The 23889-nt window shown below is 38.0% G+C and overlaps 1 protein-coding gene across 1 annotated transcript in view; it reads left to right on the top strand.

The window, feature by feature from the left end:
- Nucleotides 1–23889, top strand: part of KIFAP3 (kinesin associated protein 3) — a 67387-nt gene that overhangs the window by 1307 nt on the left and 42191 nt on the right. Inside the window, exons 2-10 of the mRNA XM_062003913.1 lie at nucleotides 3081–3212; nucleotides 4373–4527; nucleotides 5732–5787; nucleotides 6285–6426; nucleotides 7989–8088; nucleotides 8691–8815; nucleotides 9282–9380; nucleotides 10062–10240; nucleotides 12549–12711. Coding sequence (XP_061859897.1) covers nucleotides 3081–3212; nucleotides 4373–4527; nucleotides 5732–5787; nucleotides 6285–6426; nucleotides 7989–8088; nucleotides 8691–8815; nucleotides 9282–9380; nucleotides 10062–10240; nucleotides 12549–12711 — 1151 coding nt within the window. The remainder of the gene's footprint in view (nucleotides 1–3080; nucleotides 3213–4372; nucleotides 4528–5731; nucleotides 5788–6284; nucleotides 6427–7988; nucleotides 8089–8690; nucleotides 8816–9281; nucleotides 9381–10061; nucleotides 10241–12548; nucleotides 12712–23889) is intronic.

A 23889-nucleotide genomic window follows, 5' to 3' on the forward strand; every position in this document is an offset into this window, starting at 1 on the left:
ATTTCCTTTTCAGTTACTGCCATTTGCAGGACTTGCTGTTTAGACTGTGTGAGTTTTGTCCTTTTTTGCCTTCATAGTTTGCCCCATATTAGAACCTATAATTAGAAAGAGTGAGGAAACAAACCCCTCAATAATCTTTGAATATTAGTTCTGTTGTATAAATGTGCTAACAGATAAAAATCAAATGGCCACCTGTAATTAAATAGCTCTAACATTAGAGCAGTGCCTATTTTTAGCCTTACATGCTCTGTTTGTGCCATCTTACGTGATTTTTAGAGGAATCTTCATTTTGTTATCATCCTTGCAACATATGAAGTTTTTTGTCTTTTTAGGGAGCACAAACCAAAAAACATCCACTAACATAAATAGGCTTGTGTACAAGTCTGGTACTCCTCTGATCTCAGTTTCCCTTTGTCATCTTTTGTGAGCAGTTCCCTTCCCACCAAGTCTGACTTGCTAAAAGGTTTTCAGTCTTACCCACACGTGGAATTTGTGTCATTTGTAATTAGGATACTTTGGTTTTGCTTTTTGCTCCTAAAGCAATTTGTCAATGAACAATATTCACACACCAGCTTTGGTTGTGAGCTCAGCTGGCACAGCTTTTGCCTGTAGAAAAGGGCTTCCTCTTTTAAACCTTTACTAGAGCAAGATTCTTGTTGACAGTAGGTTGTGAAGTGAAATAATAGGCTGGTGTGTGTGAGAGCTCACCAGTGCATTGCTGCTACCAGTTATAAGAATGTCTGTATTTTTAAATGCTTTATGAAGTGATTTGCAAACTCAAGATGGATAGAAAGCAAAACAGATGTTTGGTTTTTCTTTTTGAGAGAGGAGGGGGAATTGTTCTCTGAATAAAGATTTACTCTTTTTTTTTTTTTTTTTTTTGTGATGCTGGCAATCCAAATGCAGCATTTTCCCAACAGAAAACAACTTTAGTTGCTGACTAGTGTATTTTAGTGTAGATCTTCAAGCAGTTCACAAGGTAAGGTATTTTTTAGAGAGGTAACTTAAATGTGAATTGATTTGTGACTCCATTAGCTAGGAAATGACACAAGTAGTGTGCGTGGTTATTAGTGTGAGAGAGCAGAAAAAATTCTGCAGCTGTCAGCCCTTCAGCTAGCCTATCTGTCCCTCTTAAGGACAAAATTAAGTATGGGAAATGCAAAACTGTTTAAGCAGTTTTAGACTGAGGTTCTGACGGTCACTAAGCTCATCAGAGGTTTGCTGCTGCCTGAAGGAGTTCTTACTCCCTCCTCTTTATCCCTGCTCATAGGTCGGAAGTGTTTTTCCTTTTATAGAAAGCACTTTAATTCAGTAACACATTGTAAAAAATTCCTGTGCCTAAGACATGAAGAGATTTCTGTTGGTTTGCTGCAAGTACCTGTGAAAGGGTTTGATGAGCCTTCATGCTGACTGTCAGAAGCAGGGAAAACATAGGAAGATTAATTCTTTTCACAACGGTGAGCTGTTAGTTCAGCTTAGTTCTTTTAAAACTATACCAAACACCCTGAGGCCCACTTATTCTCTACCTGTCCTTTACTTTATACCTGTATATATTACCAAGCTGTTGTTTAACAGAGGCTTGACTGTCAGGAGGAAAGTTTGTGGTTGAGATCTCCTGGTAGGTCTATATATGAGGGAAATATATTTGGGGGTGAGCAGTGAGAGCCACCTTCTTTTGAAATAGATTTGCTATAAGCTCTCTTACTCTCTAGACTATTTCCCACAGCAGATCTTTCTGTAATATATCGGGCACTTGCATCTCAAGAACAAAGATATTATTTTGCCATCATATTCTGCAGAGGGTTAAGCAGCCACCATAGTATCTGGGTAGATGGAAGCATACATTTCAAATATTTTCAGAGGGGAATGATTACCCTGAAGGCTGCATTTGGATTTACTAACCTTTCCAGCTCAGTGAGGCTGAAATAGTTTTCCCTGGGCTAGTTGACCCAGTGCCATAGCTAGCTGCTCTCTCATTTATGCTGATACAACACTCTTGTGATCTTATTAAAGATTGTATCCAGTGTAAACAATTCCATTATTCTAGTAATGATATGTCAAAAAATTCCCTCCAAAACAACACCCCAAAGCAAAACAAAAAACAAACTCACCCACACACCAAAAACCAAACCTACATTAGGGAGTTGTTTTTAATCTACAGTGTTCTGGCAGCTTGGTTTAAGGCTTAACTTTACATACTCTTATTGGGATTACAAAGGGGAAAAGGGACAAGTGTCAGCCACCAAAGACAGAAATGTGTAACTATAGTCTCTGCATGTGGTTCTGCCATCACTTGAAAACAGAAATGCAGTGCATCTCCATGGCCTTTTATCCATGGCCTATCCATCTCTATGTGGACACAGAGTTGCTGGCACAAAGGAGGAGAGAGCAGGACAGATCCTTTTGGCAGTGACGCACCGAGAGTGCTTTCTTGGAGAATGCTTTTCCAAATATCTGTAGCTGTAGTAAAGCTGGTAGAATGCTTGATTTATACATGTTGAATAGGTAATCGCCTGGGCCTGGCAACAGGCACAATGAGGTGAATAACAGTAGTAGAGAGATTTTTGCTTTCAGGAGAGAGTAGTTAATCTGAAATTGAAATTACTTGTAATTCATTTTTTTGTAGATTTTTAACTGTTAAGACTTAGCCAAGAGAATCTTTGAGGAAAGAATTCCATTTGTAAATGACCACACTAGATTCATGCTATTAGCAGAAGATTTTTCACTGTTGACAATGTAAGAGAGGATCAACTGGGAAATTCACCTTGTCTATGAAATGCATCTCTTTCCTGACTGTAGTTCCTTAAGATAGCTGGGAGACATAGAAATCAAAAATTAATTCTGATTCTTCCTTATTTCTGCAACTAAGACTTGACTAATGGCTTCTTTTCACAGTCAAGAACCTGCTGCTAGCACTGAGCTTCAGTGCAGCTGAGAAATTAAGTATGATGAGGAAGGAGGGCAGTGCTTAGATTTAAGGTCAGAATAGAACAGGAGACAGGTCATTGTTACTATCTCGTATGTTTTCTGAGCTTTTCATTTAAGCAATAATTATTCCTTTTTTTTTTTCTTCATGGCAGGAAGGTAAAAGGAGGCAACATAGATGTGCATCCGTCTGAGAAAGCCCTCATTGTCCACTATGAGGTGGAAGCAACGATTCTGGGAGAGCTGGGAGACCCCATGCTGGGGGAGCGCAAGGAATGTCAGAAAATGTAAGGTCATAGTAACTTGTGATAACTTTCTCTGCTTTTCACAGTCACAAATTCAGAGCATCAACAGCCTGTAAGAAATAACATGTTCTAATCTTTTTAAAAGTTAGTACTGGATTAGCAGAAGGTTTAAAAGACAGGAAATAACATATGTCTAGGAAAGTTAATGTCTACAACACGTTTAAACGGCTTTTCATCCATGTACTTTGTGGTATTTTGTAAAAGAAAGTGATTATTCCCATTTTGCATTAAGGGAGCTTGAAACAGAGAAGTGTTCATGTTAGAGCAAGTAATAGTATTGAACCTATGGACAACCTTATGCTCTAGCTTTTGGCTCTCTCATTTTGATCTATCACCCCTTCCAGTGTGTCTTTGTCTGGTTAAGAGCATTAAAACATTCTCTGTTGGAAAAGCCCAGACAACTATCACAACTTCAGTTTACAAGCTGCAAGTTTGGACCTTCCCTAGGTTTGTTTTGTCTCTGTACTGAACTCTCTTTGAAAGTTTGAGCTTAAATGACTCTCTGTGTGAGTGTGTATATGGTAACTGAGGAAAAGAGAATCTTTAAATTGTCTCGAATTTTTGAAGAGATCAGAAATGTTTGTCTGTTTTCAGATTAATCAGCATCACTTGCATCTGCAATGTGGTGGAAATTCTTTTTGATCCATCCTACTGTTAATATCCACAGAGGTTTATTTTTATTCCTGCTCGTTGCTTGTGGACCTGGCTGCAGGTCTGCCAGAAGTGTGGGAAACTCCTGACACTGCATCTGCATGCACTGCAAAAGAACCTTCCTCTGTAGTCAACACCCATTTGGGTTTTTTTTTTTTTGTATATGTGGTACTCTTTCTGCAGTCCTGTGCACTTTTTGGGGGATGTATTAATAAATTCTTGACTGCTGTCTCTAAGATGGTTGTAAAGGGTCTGTTCATACAGCTGTGTTTGCTGTTTGTCAGCAAATTTAACTGTCAAACCTGTTTGATAATTGCCATTTGGGGTATTAGAGTGCCACAGCTTTGACATTACCTTTGTAAGTCATGGCACAGGCATTGGGGAGATCAGTATCACTTCTACTTTCAAGAAATTCATGACTGTGTAAGCATAAATCAAATGACTGAAGATACAAAAATTAAAAAACTGACAGAGACCTATCTGTGTTGTAGCATTCGGTTAAAGAGTCTTAATGCAAACACAGACATCGCTTCCCTGGCTCGAAAGGTGGTTGAAGAATGCAAACTCATTCACCCCTCCAAACTTGCAGATGTAGAACAGCTGTTGTACTATTTGCAGAATCGCAGAGATGCCTCAGCAGGAAAAGGTAAATAATACAGCAACAAAGTAGCTAGAGCTGAGGTGCTTCAGCATTGAACAGCTACTGTGTGAGATTTTTCTCTCTGAGGGCTGTAACTTACTTGATGTACAAATTCTCTTGAGGTAATGAGGATCTGAGAGATTTATAGTTAAATCACACTTGGCAAAAATGACAATCCTGGAGTGAGATTGGTGGGGGGATTATCATTTTAACAACCAATGTGGGGTGTGGGTTTTTTTGGTAGTTAAATATAGTATTGATGCTTCTTACCATCTGTGTTGGGCTTTAGCAGGACTTGGGAGGTAGATTCTAGTAAGTGGTACAGCTTCTTCATATTGCAGCTGCACTATGGGTGGCATCAAAAGACTATATGAGGAACTTCCTAGCGAGATACCTGTCATCATCTGTTGCAAGGGTAGATAGTGTTCCTAGGCTGAATTTGCACTGTCTGTAAAGCTGGAGAGAGGAGTCTGAGTTTGACAAACTTTGGTACAATGTAGCAGACAGGATAATTCTCTCGTCTGTTTAAGTCCCTGGCGAACAAATTACTGAGAAGAGTAATTCTCTGCCCTGATGCCAAGGCACTTTGGTGGTCCTATTTATGTGTTAAGCTCATCTTAAACTTTCTGCTCAGGGGACAATTACGTGTTTAACATCGGATCCCTACATTACCTTGTGGTTAGCAAGTTTTCTTGTAATCATGAGATGGCAAGCTTTGTTCACAGATTGGATTCTTATCTTAATGGGATGAGTTTAAAACAAAGATTAGCGTGCTTTGATTGTAACTGCTTTGAGTATTTTACCCCTCTTTTATTTTGTGTATGTATGTGTCTTGGTGTATCACAGGGCAGCTTTGCCACAGCATACATGCAGAATCAAACCTGCTAAGGCATCTCACTGTGGAAGTGAGATTTGTGAGTCTGAGCTTGCAGTAAGGTTTATTACTGTCTGTCTCACTGACTGGCTGGACTCTATCCAATCACTTAGACTGTGGAGTCAAAAGGCACGTGAAGGTTTATTTTGCTCTCTGGGGAATATTCAGCTTCAGAAACCCAATGTTACTTAGCTTTGTTAGTCTGATAGGTCAGCAAGACACAAAAGGACTTTGACCTTGATTTACCCAGAATGTTTACTATGAGAACACTGCGTATGTTTTCTTTTCTCTGTGAAAATGTGGAACTTAATTGCAACAATATCTTTTTATTTCTAGAAAAGAAAGAGAAATCCAATAAGCCAAAAGATCCACCCCCATTTGAAGGAATGGAGGTAAATATTGGTATCAGAAGAGAAATATAAACCCATTTACTTCTGAAGCAAGAAGTTATATAAGGAAGGTGGGGGAGAGGAAGTGATGAATTCTGGGGTTTTCTTCTGCTTGTGTTTTAAACAAAGAACTTGGTTTGGAAATATTGCACAATGGAAAAAAAAAATCATCTCCATAAAGGGAAAAATATTTGACTTGCATACTTCCCTCTCCAACTATAGCACACAGCAGGACAGCAAGTGAGGTCTGGAACATCGGATAGGACACTGGGAGTCATGTCTGAGCATCCTTTGTTTTTTGTAATTAAATCTACTCTGATTTCCTGGTGTTCATTGGCAAGGATTCTGGTTGTGTTGGGTTTTTTTTTCCTCCTTTTTTATTTTTTCCTAAGATCTTAACTCAAAGCTGTGCAGTCTTTTGTCTTGAAATTGAGTAACATTGTGATTGATTGGCTTGAGTTGACATATCTCTATGAAAACCTGCTTATGACTGCTTTCAGATTGATGAAGTTGCCAATATCAATGACATGGATGAGTACATTGAGTTACTGTATGAGGACATTCCTGACAAAGTGCGTGGCTCTGCCCTCATCCTTCAGCTGGCTAGAAATCCTGATAATTTGGAAGAACTGCTTATCAATGGTAACTTTAAAAACAAATAGAAACTTGCCTTACTGTTGTGCTGTTTATTTGTGGTGGTTTCTTTTCAAGGGAAAAGTAACTCACCTAAAATTTGGGTTTTTTCTGTACTTGGGTAAGCTTTGCTTCTCAATACATAAGTTGGCTGTCAGATCTCTCTACAAATGGATGTCTCCCGTTGGATCTCTCTACAAATGGATGCTTCTTAGGCTGTTCTTAGGTGGGGTTAACACAGAAATCCTCCTGTCTTCAATAGACTTCAGCTATGTTTTGCTATGCTAGTTATTTCATACTATTTTAACTTCAATTGACATTGCTGCTGGAGACAAGCAAACGTAGATTTATGTCCTGGAGATCAGGAAACTTGCTTTGAAAACAGGATTTCCGAGCTGACAAAAGTACAGGTGTCCAGTTTCCGAGGGAAGGAAATTGAATGTGGATGCATCACCTAAGTATTTCATGAGCACACCATGCTTTTTTTTGCTTATGGATCTCTTTTAAAATCTTACCAGCATGCATGATATGATGTCGACCTTGCTGTCACTTTGTGTCTGTATATATTTAGGTACTGTGCCTTGTGCATTTTGAGCTACATCAGCATATTTGTCAGTACATATGTGTACATGTATATACACTCATTTCTCGTTGCTCCCTTCCTTATGGGGGAGCGGGGGAAAGAACCTTATCATCTCTAAAGGTGTCACACAAACTAAAGATAAGGACAATCCAAACCAGACCTCCAAACTGATGGTAGGTTCATATCTTCTTAATTTAGTCATTCTTTTTCATTGCCCCCTTTGTCTCTTTTACTGACCCCTTATACCCCCATATTCCTCGAGTAATTGGTGACTTCAATGTGTACTCTACCCATCCTGCAATGTCAGCAAGGAATTGGAATGGGAGGGGAGTGGTAAGCCATCAAACAGTGGCTTGTCCCCATAAGTTGTTGCAAATATTCAAGTTCTTGAAGTTATTGCCAGTTGCTGCTTTTCTCATTCTGATCACGTAATGTGGTATAATGAAGAGAGATTAGGTAGGGGAAAGTGAAAGGTAAAGATAGTGATTCAGAGAGGAGAAGTATGACAAAAAGAAATAGAAGCCAAATCATTAAATAAAATAAAGTTGCTACAAAGGATAATAATAAATAGTAAGAAGTGGCTAAAAAATTGTACTTGTCAAGGTAGAATTTAAAGAGGATTTGGAAGTGAAAGTGGTGATGTTTTAGGTAGGAGCCACTGTGTAGTATGGAACATAAATCTGTCAAAGGCCACAAAGTCGTAAGGTTAGCAGAAGTTTTAAGATGACCTTAATGTTTGGTTGCAGTTTCCTTGGCTGTTGCCTCTTTGGGTTTATAACTGAATGGCTCCCTGAGGGTACCCTCTGTTTTAGTACCATCTCCAAACAGAACTTGTGAGTGGTGTTATGTGTTAATGTGAGATACCTCTGAAAATCATACCTTAGAAAACTGATAAATGGAGAATAAGGTATATTCAAATTCACAGTCTCACAAGACAAAAGGAGGGAGGTGAAATGCTGACATTCAACTAAATCTTGTTTCACTTCAGAAACTGCCCTGGGTGCATTGGCTAGAGTGCTGAGGGAAGACTGGAAACAAAGTGTGGAACTTGCTACCAATATAATATATATTTTCTTCTGCTTTTCAAGGTGGGTGCAGAGTCTCTGTCTATAGGGACATATTTGTTTTGTGCACTGCACTACAAAGCCTCACTGAAACAGGAAAAAAAAATGCTGTGATAGAAACATGCTTGTTATAAATGACAAATTTGAGGCAGAAAAAGACCTCCCACAGTGAGGCAGTGTGTAGAGCTGGGACAAAACTAGTAAGGCATATATAGCTTAGAGGTTGAGCTGCCACCTTTTGTATCCCTCAGTATTCCTACAGGGAAGAAATGTTATTTAAAACTGGAGTGAGTGCTTACTTAAATAGAAGAGGTCTAAAATCATGGTGCATAGAGTGTCCTCTGAAGCACCTAAAATGTGAAAACATTTTCTTTTACACTTGAAAATTTGAATTTGTCTTTAATTTGACTTGAAGCAGCAAACTGTTGCTTGTTATTCTACAAGTTTGGAGAAAATACTTATGTTTTCAGGAATTATGTCTTGAAATAATTTTCCAATACAGAGTTGTTATACTGAGTAAATACCTTTCATGTGGTGCGGTGGTGGGACATTGCTACCATAGAAGTCAAAACAGATTTGGGGTTTGCATTTATTTGTTTCCTCACAAGTGGTTATTTTCAATGTAGTTTTTCTCAATTTCATGGAATAATCACACACTACAAAATTGGAGCTCTGTGTATGAACATCATAGACCATGAACTGAAGAGACATGAGCTTTGGCAGGAAGAACTTGCTAAGAAGAAGAAATCTGATATCCTTTTGATATGCTGTGGCAGTTTGATTACTTCTGACTCGTTAGCTGTTGTTGAGTTACATGAGATAAGCATATGGCAACTTCTGTGAAAGCCGTAGAATTTGCTAGTAAGCGCAAAATATAATTGCAGATATGAAGGGCCAAGAGTGAGAAATTTGGGCTTCTGAAGAGATTAGGTTGAAGTGGCTAAAACAACATTAGATAAACAAGTGGTTTATTTTATCAGCAACATGTTTTAAGAGTATTTTTGCAACTATTAGGATGTAATACAGCCAGGACTAGCAACAGAGTTAAAAACCTGCTGTAAAAGACAGGTGTAGCAAGCTATTGCTGAGGTAGTGTTTTTACACTTCCTGTTCTGTAGATATTCTGCCTTCCACTAGTGGCTGAATAACACCTTTGAGGACAGCACTCATCTAGACTGCCTAACTTTTATCTGAACCCCTTAACTTTTGCAATTTACTTGACGAAGATCCTGAAAATCAAACTCTGAAAAAGGACTATGAGAAAACTTATAAGAAATATCAAGGGCTGGTTGTCAAACAGGAGCAGCTCCTCAGAGGTACCAAATCCAAATAACAAATTATTTCCTTGTTGGTGAACATTGGATGCTTGCTATAACCAGGGTGTTTTAAACATACTGAATGTGTGGATGAATATGGAAGACCATTGACAAAGTACAGAGAAGAGATGACTACTTAATCAGTTTGTTTGACAGTATGTCAGCCACGTGGCATGAAATGTCAAGTTTAAAGGAAAAATAGTAAAAGTTAACTTTTCTTTGCTCATGATATTGGTTTTGGGAGGACTTGGGGATTTTGGTTTGGTACATTTGACTTGGGTCTTTTAAACTTAGCCTGCATCTGACTCAAGTTGAACAGCTTTCACTCTATCTCAGTTTTTGTACTCAAATACAATTAATGTTAGACTGAACTCATCTGAGTGGCAAGCTTTCCTGGGATGAGCTTTTTAATGGTTCCCATTAGAACTGAAAAAACCAAAAAACAAAAAAATTCAGAAAGTTTCTAGTGATGATTTTTTTTTCTCAAAGACTCTATTGGAATTAATCTTAAATTTCTAAACAGGAGTAAAAAAGCAATCAAGATCAGTTGCTATCAAAATGCATTGGGAAGGGAGCACAAGGCTTCTGAAAGTCTTGTCTTAAGTACTTAATGTGTGTATAAAAACTTGTTGTTTAGTCTTTATCTTTGACCTACTTCCATGATTTGTATTGGACTTTTAGTTGCCCTTTACCTGCTCCTGAATCTTGCTGAGGATACTCGCACCGAGCTGAAGATGAGAAACAAGAATATTGTCCATATGCTAGTCAAAGCACTGGATCGTGATAATTTTGAGCTGCTTATCCTGGTTGTATCTTTCTTGAAGAAACTCAGCATTTTTATGGAGAACAAAAATGATATGGTAAGGCTCAAAGCAAGACTCTACTGCAGTATTGGAAAGGTGTGGACTTGGAAAACTTTGTGATTGGAGGGAAAAGGGAGACTCTCTCACCCCACACTAAGTATGTGTGGCACTGATTATCCTCTTTTGTTACTCATAAGGTGAGTAAAAGAAAAATACTGCAACATCCAGCCATAATGCAAGAGGTGTTGAAGAGCTGTCATCCCAAACAGTGAAGCTACCTCAAAGTATGATATATGAAATTCCAACTTTTGAAGTCAGCACCCTAAAGTCTTGTCATATTCCTAGTTCTGGAAATGCCCACGACCTTTACCCTGAACTAGACTTTCTTAACAACATATTGTTGTCTCTGCTGTCTTTGAAACAGAGGTAGTTATCCTTTTGCACTTTGCTACACTTATTTCTGAGGTCAACTTGGTCTTCAAAAGCATCTCATAACTGTTCCTTCATGCTACCAGTAGGTCACAGGCATTGTTATTCTTCATAAACTTTATTTTGAGGTGAAGTCTCCGACTTTTGAAACAGTAGACTTTTTTGTTTGGTGACTTTAAGCTCTAGCCAAGTATCTCCTTTACCGATTTTCCAATGGCTTTTAGTAGATCCATGTCTTCACTTCTGTGCTTTTGTGCCAGTTTGTTAAATGAAAATGGTATTTTATCCTTACTTAAGAGGTAATCTGAGATTAATGTTACATGTACACCATGAGACGAAAACATGTGTAAATGCGATGGAAAATTAATTGCATCTTTGTTACTGGAACTGTCATTCACATGCATATGCACTAAACACTGCAGACAAGAGATATCTCCCTTATTTATGTATGGGTATCCTATTTCTTAACAAAAGTCAGGCACCAAGCATGCATTTTTGGGCAAATGCAGAGTGTTTATCAGGTGATTGGTCGTTGATTTAGTTTATATGTGTGTAGTGCCCTGAACGATTTTATTAGGAAAATGAGGATTAGGTCTCCAGCCCACTGATTTGCTGGCATGCTTTCCTCATCCCATTGGATTTAGCGGAAAGGCAAATGAAACAAAATAGTTGTATTTATTTTATTGCAGGTTGTTTAAAAGATATTTGAAAAGGTTTGTATGCCTCAGGTTAGGTGTCTGAGCATTTCTTAGAGATAAGTAAAGGTGATACTTTTTTTTTTCACGGGGTTATTAAGGAAAGCTATCAGTGAAGATGTTCTAATATTTATATCCGGCAGTAACAGAGAGACGTGAAAGGCAAAATGAACCAAGATTAGTTGTGCAACACCTGACTCTTAAGTAGAAGTGAATAATCCATGTATATTTATATCACATTCTTTCCTCTGATATTCAAGTGCCATATTAAATTCAAAGCGATGAAGTAGGAGTTCTTACTATCTGATTGGTTTTGATCAAAGATATCCAGTCAGTTGTTTGATTATTGCACTAAGCTGTGTGGGGAGAGCTGTAATTTCTTTTCTTCGTATTCATTCTGAGTGTATTTATAACTGGAAGACTAGTTACATGCAAAAGTTTGAAGAATGCAAAGTAACTCTATGTGCCTCCTTGACAAAGAATGTTCTGGGAAACAAAAAATTAACGCATTTAAAAGATTATGTCAAAAGTAGAGAAATGTTGCTTAAAAGATGATAAAAGCTTTCTGAAGTCTTGCCAGTCAATGCTCAGATGTTTACATTGCCAGCCAAGAAAAGACATGATCTCAGGAACTGATACCACTTCTCAGTTCCTGGATTCCACTATTTAATTTGAAAGTGATACAAGTTTCAAGATGACTTTCATGTTTGTATTAAATTAATGTACAGGACAGCATGCCTCTTCTAAGAGCACATGCAAAATTCTGTCTCAGGATTCATTTGACATTCATAATGAAGAGTCTCAGATTCTTTTTTGATGCCAATTTTCTGTCTGTCTTGGTTGAATATCTCTTTGACTCTATGTCAATTGCTTCAGGGTTGCTTATGTTTAAGTTAAATGGGTTTTCCTCCCCTCCAAATCTAGTCTTGCAAGTGATGTCTTGACCACATTCTTGCAGTATTCCAACTGTGAGGAATATTTCCAAGACATCTGAACTGTTTGGTTCAAAAGGTTTTTTAATCAACGTTACCCAGTAACCTGATCTGGAAGACTTGAACCACTAAGACATAAGCAGAGCTTCTTGAGCAGAAAATGTATTGACAGTCACTATTATGGGTACAAATTGGATATATATTTGCATATGCATGCATGAGAATATGTAGCACACTGAAAGGGCTTTTACATTGAAGACAAAGCTAAGTTTGGATGGATAATAAACTTTTGTTTTTCTTGATGTACAGGTTGAAATGGATATTGTTGAAAAACTTGTGAAGATGGTACCCTGTGAACATGAAGATCTGCTGAACATCACTCTTCGACTCTTACTAAATCTCTCTTTTGACACAGGCCTGAGAAATAAAATGGTACAAGTTGGTCTGCTTCCCAAACTCACTGCACTTCTAGGTATGCTCTCTTTTGTTCAAACATAAACGTTTCAGCAGAAACAGCAAAGCCATTGGCATCTTGATATAGTGTGCCTTGTGTTTTTCCCAAAGAGCTTCCTCACTGCTCCCAACTTTTTTCATCCAGATAATCTCTTCAGAAACAGGTTTAAATGACAGTTTACAATACTGTGTGGTTCCCAGTAGATTTAATCGAAAGTGTTCTTAAACTGTTGGATGAGTCTTCTGGTGACTAAAAATAACTTCCATAGCTACCTAAAACCATGTAAGCTGATACATGGGTGATCTTTAGGGGAGCACCTAAAAAGAATAGCCAGCAACTTTACAGAACTTAGCTAATGGAGATACCAACTACCTCTTTTTTTTTTTGTCTTTCTTTCTGTTGCTTCTTTTTGGGGGGGGAAGGTCTTTTTTTTGTTTTTTGAATGAAGCTTGTTATCTAATGGTCCAGGTAGAAAGATCAGAAATTTCCCAGCTTCATCAGCTTCAACTCTAGGCTATACTGACTCTCAGTCTTTCAGCTTGAAGATCTGTAACTTGTGTTCATGTGAGCACTTCAGATACCAGCGAAACTTCCTGTTGTCTGTGGGAGAAAGCCATGGAGACAGTAAGGAGTGTAGTAAATGCAAATGAGGGTCTGATTTGATAATTCCTGTAAACTGGAGTTCTCTGGAGGATTTGGCCATAAGAATTGCTGAGTTTTTAACTTTTAAGTTGAGGATCCTGTACTGTGGATCTGTAAATGCGTGAAACTGATGCAAGACATTGTTAAAGTTTTCTGAGATATATGGGGTTTGGGGTGTACTAAGTCTAGGGCTGCTTGTGTATCCAGATGTGATTGAAACAAACAGAATGCAGAGGTGAATCGATGAGCTTTCTCTCCTAGCTTTCTATAGTCTCTTAGGATTGTTTGCCTCTTCAATTTTACATTCAACCTCAACATGGCCTTATTGCTGTTCAGTATACAAGTTAATACCATGAAAATTTGCCCTGCTTTTTTTTTTTGTAAGCTTTTTGAGCAGAAACATTTTTCTATGTGCATGTAACAGCTAGCACTCTGGTCTAAGGCCAATGCTTCTTGGGTGCTTGTCACCCCAAACACAAATAATTGATAAGTCCCTGCTCCCAGAAATTCCCCATTTAATATTAGTCAGACTAAGCTCCTCAGTTAATTATGTACTTTCTACTTTCTGATTTTTGATGAGAGAGAATTTATTTTCAAATGTCATTCTCTTGGACTTGTAAAAAGGCCTGTAGAGGAGGCAGTTTAGCCCAGAAGAACTGGCCACTAAAATTGCAGTCTCTTCCTGAAGTGGCTGTTAGGATAATCTACAGCAAATTCTACTAATTCCTCCAGAATCTTCACTGTCTGTTCAACTCCACAGGCAATTCTTCTTTCCTTGACTTGGAACTGTTAGACTCTTTTTTATTCTTTGCACAAAGGCATGTGCTGTTTGCCCTAGATCCTCCCTGGAGAATTGTTTGATGCTTATTTTGCAGTGTGCTGGTTAGAGAAGATCTCTACCTACATTTTCTATTACTTGTTTCATAAGCCAGCTCTATGATTCATGAGACTCTTCTTGATGATTCAAATAATGATGATGATGGTGATTCAAATTATTCTCAAATACAACACTTTGTGTATCCTGTCTCAGAGAAGCTTGTAACTGTAATAATAAAATAATCATGTGCCAGATGCCCTTTTTATACAGGTTACTTGGGTATTAAAAACACATTATTCAAGTCAGTACCCTTTGGCTTACGTTTGCAGGTCACCTTAAAGTGCTAACACACCTCAACAGCTGTTGACAAGTTACCATGCAGCTCCTAATGCCACAAGGTCAAGTTTGTTGACTCAGCCTACTGAAATTTAACATTTGTGCATGCTGTGCCTTTGAGTCTTTAGCACTGGGTTTGAGATGAGTATAAATTAAGTGTAGTAGGTGTTTAAGGGGAGAATCAAGTTGGAAGTGAAGGATGGGATTTGTCAGGCGACAGTTTAGGACTGAGCACTGAGGCAGTTCCAGTTCTGGCAGACATGCCACTTTCCCAAGGGACACCTAGTCGCTTGGGAGCAGAAAAGCTTTAAGTGTAGGTGGAGGCTTGAAGTAGAGGGGGCTGACGGGCTTCAAGTGAGCTATTATGAATGGATTAAGTATGACATGGATCTACTGGAGAAGGACCATCTTCTTTCTTTCCCTCTCACTCCAGAGTGGTGAGGCTGCTGTTAAAAGCATGGACATGAGAAATACTGCTTAGTCTTGGCTTCCATTTCAATTAGCCTTTCCATTTTTAGTAGAGCCAATGCCTGCTTCACCATGTAACTTTGCCAGTCAGCACCACTTACTAGTTTTTGTGGCTTCTTTTCACAAGCCTGAAGTATTGTATACAACAAGAATCCTCTTGCTGCAGGCCCCCAAGTTTATCAGCTACAGCTGATCTTTTGTATGCTCCGAATCACAGAGAAGTAGGTGCAGTTGAGGGAAATTTGGCTTCAGACTTGAGAACAGAAGCTGGAGCAAAGCTGTGGAGGCCTATGAGAGACTGCCTGCTGTATTCAGGTTTTTCCAGACATAAGCTTCTTGAAGAGGTATAAAAAGAGATTTTATCGGTTTGTGTGTCTTCTGTTCTTTAGGAAAATCTTGTAATTGGTGAGTCAGCGGGGCCTTGCAGAGAACATCTTTTTTTTATTCTGATGGCTTTGCTTTAATACTTGGGAATTACATTTCCAGAGTGATCTTTCTTTTTGTATACATTTTCTGTGTGAATGGTTTATGTGTCAGTATATGTGACATATGGCTGCAGTGGATTAAAGTGTAGTTCATATGAATTCACCAGTGGTTTAAACAAGACGTTGGCTTGAAATACGGAAAACACAGATTCAGTGCCCTCTGATCGTCACCTCAGAAGACAGACCACAGGAGCATGTTATAGACTATTCTGTGGAGGCCTGCTTCACTCTTAGAGTGCTCTCATTTTGTTTTGCATGGCATAATTCAAGTGAAGTGGAGGAGCAACTTTCTCCAAATGCTGTAGAGTTTGGTGGTTAGTGTATTCATTTGGGGAAAGTATTCTTACTGAAAGGGGGGAAAGTAGAGCTGTATTTCAAGAAAACATATTCACATCTTTCTTTATCCCTTTTCCACTGTTGGACAGAAGGGAACGTTGCCCCTTCTAATAATTCTTCCCATGAATGTGTGATTGGTTTCTAAAGTAAATGTCTTGGCAGCAAACAGAAGAAAACATTGTCTACAAGGAAGAATAAAAAACCCCTCACTTCTTGTTTGGACCAAATCCACTTTGTTTTTCAGTTAACTGGCCAAACCAAATATGAAATTTTTAGTACTGCTCTCTTAAATATATTCACAGCTTGTGATTCACATTCTTCTAATAAGGGTGCTATTTTATGCCATGTCTGAGTGGTTTCTTAGCCTTTGTGAAGTGAGACAAATAGTTCTCCATTTTCTATGAGAACAGCAGGCAGTTTGTTCAGCAGAACCAGCTGAGTGCTGCTGTGTGTTATGCCAGGCTGCAAACTTTTCTTGGTGGATCTCCTGGCAGTGTGTGGGTGTGGCAGGCAGTCCTGGGGTTTTGTGTCCACCATGAATTAGTTATTCCTCTCAATAAAAGGATATAAATGATAAGGAATGGTGCAAAGCTCGTTACAGTGGCAACTGTGTTGCTGCTCAAAAGGGTAAAAGTAGTAGGTTTGGTTGTGTGCAAGAAGCAAATGTTTGTTTTCTATTGTGTCTGCATTCATCCCTTTGAGCTGCCAGACAGTTCTTAGGTGCACTGAATGAATATTATCTTCATATGCAATTTCCATTCACTTTCTAGTGCAAGCCACGCTTAAATAATGAGAAGCTGTTATGCTTGGAAGTCAGACTAAAGTGTCTCCTGCTTGCTTGAAATTACTGGCTGCTTTTGAAAATTGAGGGCTGGTTGAATATTAGGTGCTGGGGAGCTGAAAAGTGGGCAGGCCACAAAACAGCATCAGTTGCAAATCAGGCCCAAATGGGACATGGAGTTCAGAAGAGTTGTGCATATGGCTATGAAGGTGTTACACAGTGATGAGGTGTTCAGTCTCAAACAGATTTAAGGTAGTGATGAGCATCTTGGGTTATGTTTTCCAGTACAGGTTACAGTGACCAGAAGAAAATTGGTTTTATGGGTTTGTATTCAGCCAAATAGTTGAGTGATTGTTACATAATGCTTAGAAATACAGTGCGATCAGTCCCAAGTAGCAGTAGTACAGTTTTTCAAGTCACGGTATGTAATGAGCCTTTGTGCCATATTAATGTGAGCATCCTGGCCTGATGTTCTTAATTTCTTAGTGTTTCAAGACAGTGCCAGCATAATAAGAAGTAGTTGCCACCTGATCTTGTGTGGACGTCTAAGGGCTGTACCATAGTTTGCAAACTCCACAGTAGGTCAAGCTTTTATGTTAGGAATTCTTTATTGAAGCTGGAGATAGTCAGAGCAGAGAGTAACTCTGACAGTCTGACATAGTCCTTGCCAAAAAGTCTGCCTTCAATAGGTTCATTGATAGAATTTTTGAGAGTTTTATTATCTAAAGTCTTCTGTGGAAACTGCTGAAATTCCTCTGATATTTTTCCATTCTTCACAAGTTGGGTTTAATGAGCAATCAAAAAACTGCCAAACAGTTGTATGTTGAGTTTCTTAACAATCAATCCTTGATATGGTATGCAGCCAAGCAGGATTATATGTTGACTGCTGTTTAAAAACCCAAGAAGTACTTTGCTCTCTAATTAACGGAGTGCTGTGGGGTTTTAAGGTTCTGTTCCTTTTATGTAAGTTCCTTTTAAGAAGGCTTAAAGTAGATGTGTTCTCTTTGAGTTCACTTGGCCTTTTTGTAATGAACTTATTATGGAGCTTCACACATCTGTTGAAAAATGGAGCTTCTTATAGGCTACTGCAGCGTTTTTTCTGACTTTAATAGGCCTCGTTTATCCTATAAAGAAACATACGTTTTCTTACCTGATCAAGTGAGCAAACAATAGGGGTCAGATGTGGCAAAGACCCTAACAAAAAGCACATGTCCAGCCATCAGGGTGAGGTAAAGTCATATTGGGATTGCTTGAAGTTATTAATGGCAGTAAAATTTATGCTTCCTCCTGTTTTCCCAATTAAATTGAGAAACTTTTTTTTTTTTCTAAGGTGGCTCTGCAGCAGCTGGTTCCAATCCTTGTTGTGTGAATATTGCCTGAGGTGTCTCCATTCCTTTATAGTGGAGGCTGATTGAAGCACATTAAGCAACAGTTCAACTACAGGGACCAATCTGTTGGAAAGTAGTAATTACAAAGGGATTTTAATGATAGTGGTTTTATCATTTGTGATGAGTATGGATAAGACTCAAAAAACCCCTAACCTACAACAACAAACAAACAAACCACCAAAAGAAACAGGAAACAAAGAAAACATCCCACTTCCAAATCCTTATTAGAAATGCAAATAAACCTAGCATGTCTGACTAACTGAAGGAGAGTGTTGGGTGCAGAATGTATCTTAAAACCCAGCATCTGCTTCTATAACTTAGCTATGGATTAGACAGCAATATTTAGTATTAAAGCAAAAATTACTTTTGGTATACTTTGACAAGTATAGAACTCAAATTAGAGAGACATTAGTATTGCTAATGATATATTTAAAGCAGAAGTAGAATCCCAGCTAATTATGAGATAAAACCTTCACCATATCCCTGCTTCATCCTATTGGTAAATTGCAGTGAATTATCAGGAAATAATAACCAAAATTCATAACGTCATATTTTCGTATAAGCTTACAAGTTTTTGATGTCTGTTGTCTAGGATTTTTCTGACTTTTTTTTAACACTATCCAGAGTTGGAAACATTGTTTTTCCATTTTATAGCTTAGAGGTGAATCCTTACTGAGGAGATTTACTAAAGGAAAAGATTTAAAGGAAAGAGTTTATACTGTGGAGCTTAGAATATGTGACTGAGTAATTAATTGAATTCTAATTATCTCTTTGCATATTGCAAGAGAAAATTAATACTTAACGGTAAATCTACTCGTCTATGTGAACTGTTGACATCTGAAAGTTTTACAAGGCATAACTTGGATGCCTAAAACATGACAAAACAGAAACAACCAGCTGTAATTTGTTGGAAAAGTCTCCACAGAGAAGGGATGGGGCCCTTCTGTGAATCTTTTCCTCATCTATGGTAAATTCTTCATCAAGCCTGTATGAAGCCTGAGGATAGAGGAGCACCTTTTCTAGAGACCTTGGGAAGCCTGCAGGCAGGGAGATGGTCTCAAAGGATCACATGGAACAGTTCTGCAGATGTAGTAGTCCCATAGATCCTGAGGCTTTTACAAGCTCAGAGGTAAGAGGGAAGGTTACAATCCATTTTCCATCTTGGAGGTCACTTCAGTGACTGACTCTGAAACATGGGCAAAACCAGTTTCTATTTCAGTGTGGCAAATTCCCCTTTCAAAAATAAAGAGTAGCATCCTGCATTAATTCTTTTTTCCTCCTCTGAGCAGGAGTACCCTGCAATATAGTTGCACTACCCATTCAGAATGGAGGCTGCTCTACTGTGAAGCTGTGCACCCACAGAGCCAACAGCATGGAAAACCTCCACCTATTGCTCTTCCCACTGAATTAGAAATGAGAAGATTGGAAGGGTGTTTTTAGAGCAGTCTGAATATTATCTAGTAACTGTACTTGGAGCAATTGACATGGTTTTAATGGAATACAGTGCAGATATGGCAAAAATGATGTGTATCCTGTAAACTTCCTTTTAATTGTGTAGTATTTGATCTACGTAGCTTGGTGGAGACTTCTAAAGGAACAGCTTTGTGGGGAATTTTTTCCACCTACTTTGGAAGTGGAGATTTTCTTAGTTTTATTCAAACTAAGAACCATCTCTTCTCATTCCAATTGTTTGTAATAACGGTAGTTAATTCTTTTTCTGTCTTGATTTCTTCCTTGGCCATAGCCTGACCGAAAAAGAGAAGTAAGTTTATCTCCTTCCTTCAGGGGTGATCCTGTTTTCTCTCTAATCTGAACTTCTAATTAATTTATCTCTGTGTTTTGCTGTATATGGGATATTCCAACCAATTGACTTCCAATTTCTGTGGGAATTCACATGACTTCAAGTAGGGTTGGTTATAGAACATCTTAAATACACTTTTTTTTTTCTATAGGAAGATCAAGCCTCAGAAAAGGACATATCTAAATGTACCAGTATATTGTCTATCCAGTGGCTGTGCTTTGTTGTCTTTTACAAGTAGCAGTAATGCAGTGAGGTGGTTGTATTTTTTTTACACTGTCTTGCATAAAGTTCCTGGCAAGACAATTGAGCCTAGGGCTGCAGATGTGCAGCTTTATTTTTGTCTATAGCTGTAATGTTTAATAACAACCTGAATTAATCACTTATTAGTCCTTGGACTTAGGATTCTTCCTTAATTCTTTCTTTGTTTCCTAGAAAATAAAATGCATCCACGTTCAGCAGTAGCATGTACTTAGTTCTTTGGGGGAAGGAAAAAGAAATCCCAAACCAAACCAACCAACCAATGAAAAATCAAGGATTTAAGTTAAGTTTATGATATAAAGCCAGTTTCAAGTAAGATAAAGGTGGCACAGGAAGGATTACCAGTATGTAATTAATATAATAGTGTATTATAATGCCTAGTCTCCTTGAGTATGAGCAGATTGGAAAATTCTTTCTGGTTCAGTTGATAAAATAAACTGGTATATCCAATGTGATTTATATTCACATGTGTAAATCAAACCAATATGTGTCTAAACCACGCATGGAGGAACTTAGATCCAACTGTTTCAGAGCTGATTGCGAGGAATAATATGAGATAGGGGTAAGCAGAGATACCTTTTTGTAACTTTTTTTTTCTTAAGATCACTGCTAATTTTGATACATGTGAAAACTCTTGATTTCTCTGTTCTCTGACAGCAGTGTGAGACAGTGTATAGATCTGATACTCAGTTTGTGACATTCTTATCCATCTAGACTTCCTATTTGACTAATTTGGAGCAAATTTGACTTGAGAATATCAGAGTTTGAAACTCCATTCAATGAAGATTCACTCTGCCACTTTAACTACACTAAATCAAATCCAGAACACAAACAAAGGTAAATACTTTTTAATGTTTTGCACATGAGTCAGAGAGAGTGTATTTCATATCTAACGAGGAGACTTTGGTGCCATTAGAAGTGATCGCTACTTGAATTACTGATAGTGTAGCATTTGAATAATTTAGTCTATAATTTATGTTCTTGTTTTTACTTGAGCATTTGGAAGCTGAATGCTGCTGCTGCAGCAACTCAGGTTGGCATTCCAGTTTTATAGCTTTAGGGTTTATCTTTTGTTATTGTGGAGCTAACAAAGGAAATTTTTGTTTTACCCTTACAAACTCAACCAAAGTGTAGGGCCTGATCTCCTGATCAGGAAATTGTAGCTTTTTCTTTAGTTTTTAAACCTTTTAGTTTTTAAACCTTAGTAAGGACTAGACATGGAATTCAGGTGTTGGCCCACAGAACGGGCACATGGCTTCTTATTAATGTTCAAAGGCTAAAAATCTGAAGCCATTTTGAACTCAGAACCCATCATGTATTTATTTCCCTCTCTAATTTGCAGAAAACTAGTTGTGAAAACAGCCCGAGGGACCTGATATTTTTCCATCCCAGCTGCTCCAGCTGAACTACAGCTGCAAGAAAAAAAAAAAATCTAAGTATTGTTTCTATAAACTGTTGAGTGTATTTTATAACACAATAATTGCCACAAAATCAGTAACTGCAGTTAATGACCGGTTTGTTAAAGCATTAACTGCACTCAGTTGGGAATGACCAATTTCTCTGGAATGGCTGTATAAGAACTGAGGATAATTCAGTAACACTTTCAAATAATTATTTGGTTAATTAATGGTAAATTCATGTGGAAATCCTATCAAAGTACTTGTGACCCCCACGTTTAAATCCAATGAGTTCATTATGATTCATGTTTTATTGCCATAAATACCAGAAAAATCTATAATGACTAGACCATTATTTTCCAGGGCTGCCCTTAATGCTTTAGGCCATTTGGCTATTCCACCTTCAGTCATAAAAAGCTTGAAGCTCAAAACTACCAGCATTTGTAGGCCACAACTTTCTGGTACCCCACCAAAACTTTGGTGATTTTTGTTGTTTTATGAACACATTTGGCAGAGATCTGGTTTTCCTTTACTTTGTATTGCTTTTCCTAGTTAGGGGAATAATTAATGCCTACTGTACCAAGTCATAAGGAAGTCTTCCTTGAATTATCGGCTTTTTCATGTGTGGCCTTCAGTGGTGATCAAAAATAACAGAAAAGGTGTTGCTTCCATTCTTTGGAAAACTGTTCTTTAGCCAGGTACTGGGCAGGGTTTGAAATTTTTACAGCCAAGTCTCTAAACAGTGGTTGACTTAACACTTCCATCGTTAGCATTCAGATGAGTATACAATAATTTTTAAAAAGTAAGCTTGGTACTGGCGTATTGAAGTAATAATCAGTAGTTGCCAGTTTCTGTTTTGGGGAGTGAAGTCCATGTGTAGAATGGCAGTTAGCTTGGTGGATTTTTCAAACTGTCTGTCACTTTTTGCCCTTTTGTACAATCTTCATGCTGCAAGATGACCCTTAGCGTTTAAAACACTGGAGCAGTTCAATCTGTTTTCTTCCTAACCTTTGACAAACTGGTTGCACACAGTTTCCAGTCAACTTCCCAATAGACTGAATGTTTCCTAATTGAGCACAAGAGGAACAATTACATTAAATCATACTGACTGTGCTTAAAAACAACCACCTCCTCTTGATTTTCCTGAAGTATTTGATTCTTTGCGTCATGAGTTGCCACTATTAGTCATGAGAAGTGAAAAAAGCCAGGAGATTCGTCTTTTTATCCACCAAAGTGCTTCCACAGGGAAAGTGAAACTTCCAGACATCAGCCTGAAGTTTGTTCCTTTCTGGGAAATTAAATTTTAAATGAAACCTACAATGCATGCACCATTACATACTTAAAAGCAAGTTTAGTTGCGTGTTGTTTTCTTTTAATTTTAGTTCTGTAGTTTATTTTCAAGTTAGTAACTTTCAACAGTTTATCTGTTTACTCATGACTGAAAAGTACTTCCTTGCTGAGCCTGTGCAACAAGAGCCTGTGGCTTAAGTACCCTGAACCCTTCTGTGGTCCTTATGTTAACAGAAGGACAAGGGGGATTCAGGGAAACTGGACAGCAAGAAGGAATTTAAATTCAGCTCTTCGTTTTGAAACTAACTGTCTTTCCCTTTTGTGCATTATGAAATCTGCCTTATGGAACATACTTTGGGAGACTGATTTATGTGCCAGTAATTAAAGCCCATCCCTTTAAGAAGTCATTCAGAAAAAAATATTTGATCTCTAGATATTGTTCACCTTTGAAAAAGAGGAGTATAAAATTATGCAGTCAGTTTCTTCTGAAAAAATACAAGACCTTTGCTGCTGTTACTGGCTATTTTATTTGAAAATAAGCTCCTGATAATTGCCAAATACCAGTAACCTGCTGTTGCTACCAGGTGAAAGACTGTATCTTAGCTGATGCTTTAGCTAGGCATAAATGAGGCTTGCAAAAATGAGGGAAAAAATGTGCGAAGGACAGGTTGAACAGCTATGGAGTAGCATCATCCTTGTTGACTGCCAATTTGTACCTGCTGAAGGTCTGATCTACTTTCTGGTTTGTTTTTCCTGTTGATGTTCTGGGGAACCAACTTTCATCCCTTTTATACTGGCTTTTTCCTTCACATTGTGTTTCATGTACTATTCAGTGACATGTAATTTTAATCTGAGTCTTGATGTTTGAGTTTTAAATAGACACATAGAAAGAAGAATTGAAGAACTGTTTACATGATTCTTTTTCCCAGCTCCATGAAATCCAGAGGCATAATTTAGTCTTTTAATTATTATACTTGCTTGGAGAAGCCTTTAGCTGTATGTATAGTTAGACTTTTTTCATGTAATTGTTGAATTTACAGTGTCATTACAGGTGAATACTCAGTTAAGATGAGCAGTTACAAGGCAAGCACAAAAGTTAATAAACATTTTGTTTGATTAAAACAGAGTGTGTATGCTTTAGCAACTATAGTGCTGTTATTGCTTTCATTTTAATAATGACCACAGTAGCCTTCAGAT

The sequence above is a fragment of the Colius striatus genome, chromosome 10, assembly GCF_028858725.1.
Source record: "Colius striatus isolate bColStr4 chromosome 10, bColStr4.1.hap1, whole genome shotgun sequence".
Classification (NCBI taxonomy): domain Eukaryota; kingdom Metazoa; phylum Chordata; class Aves; order Coliiformes; family Coliidae; genus Colius; species Colius striatus.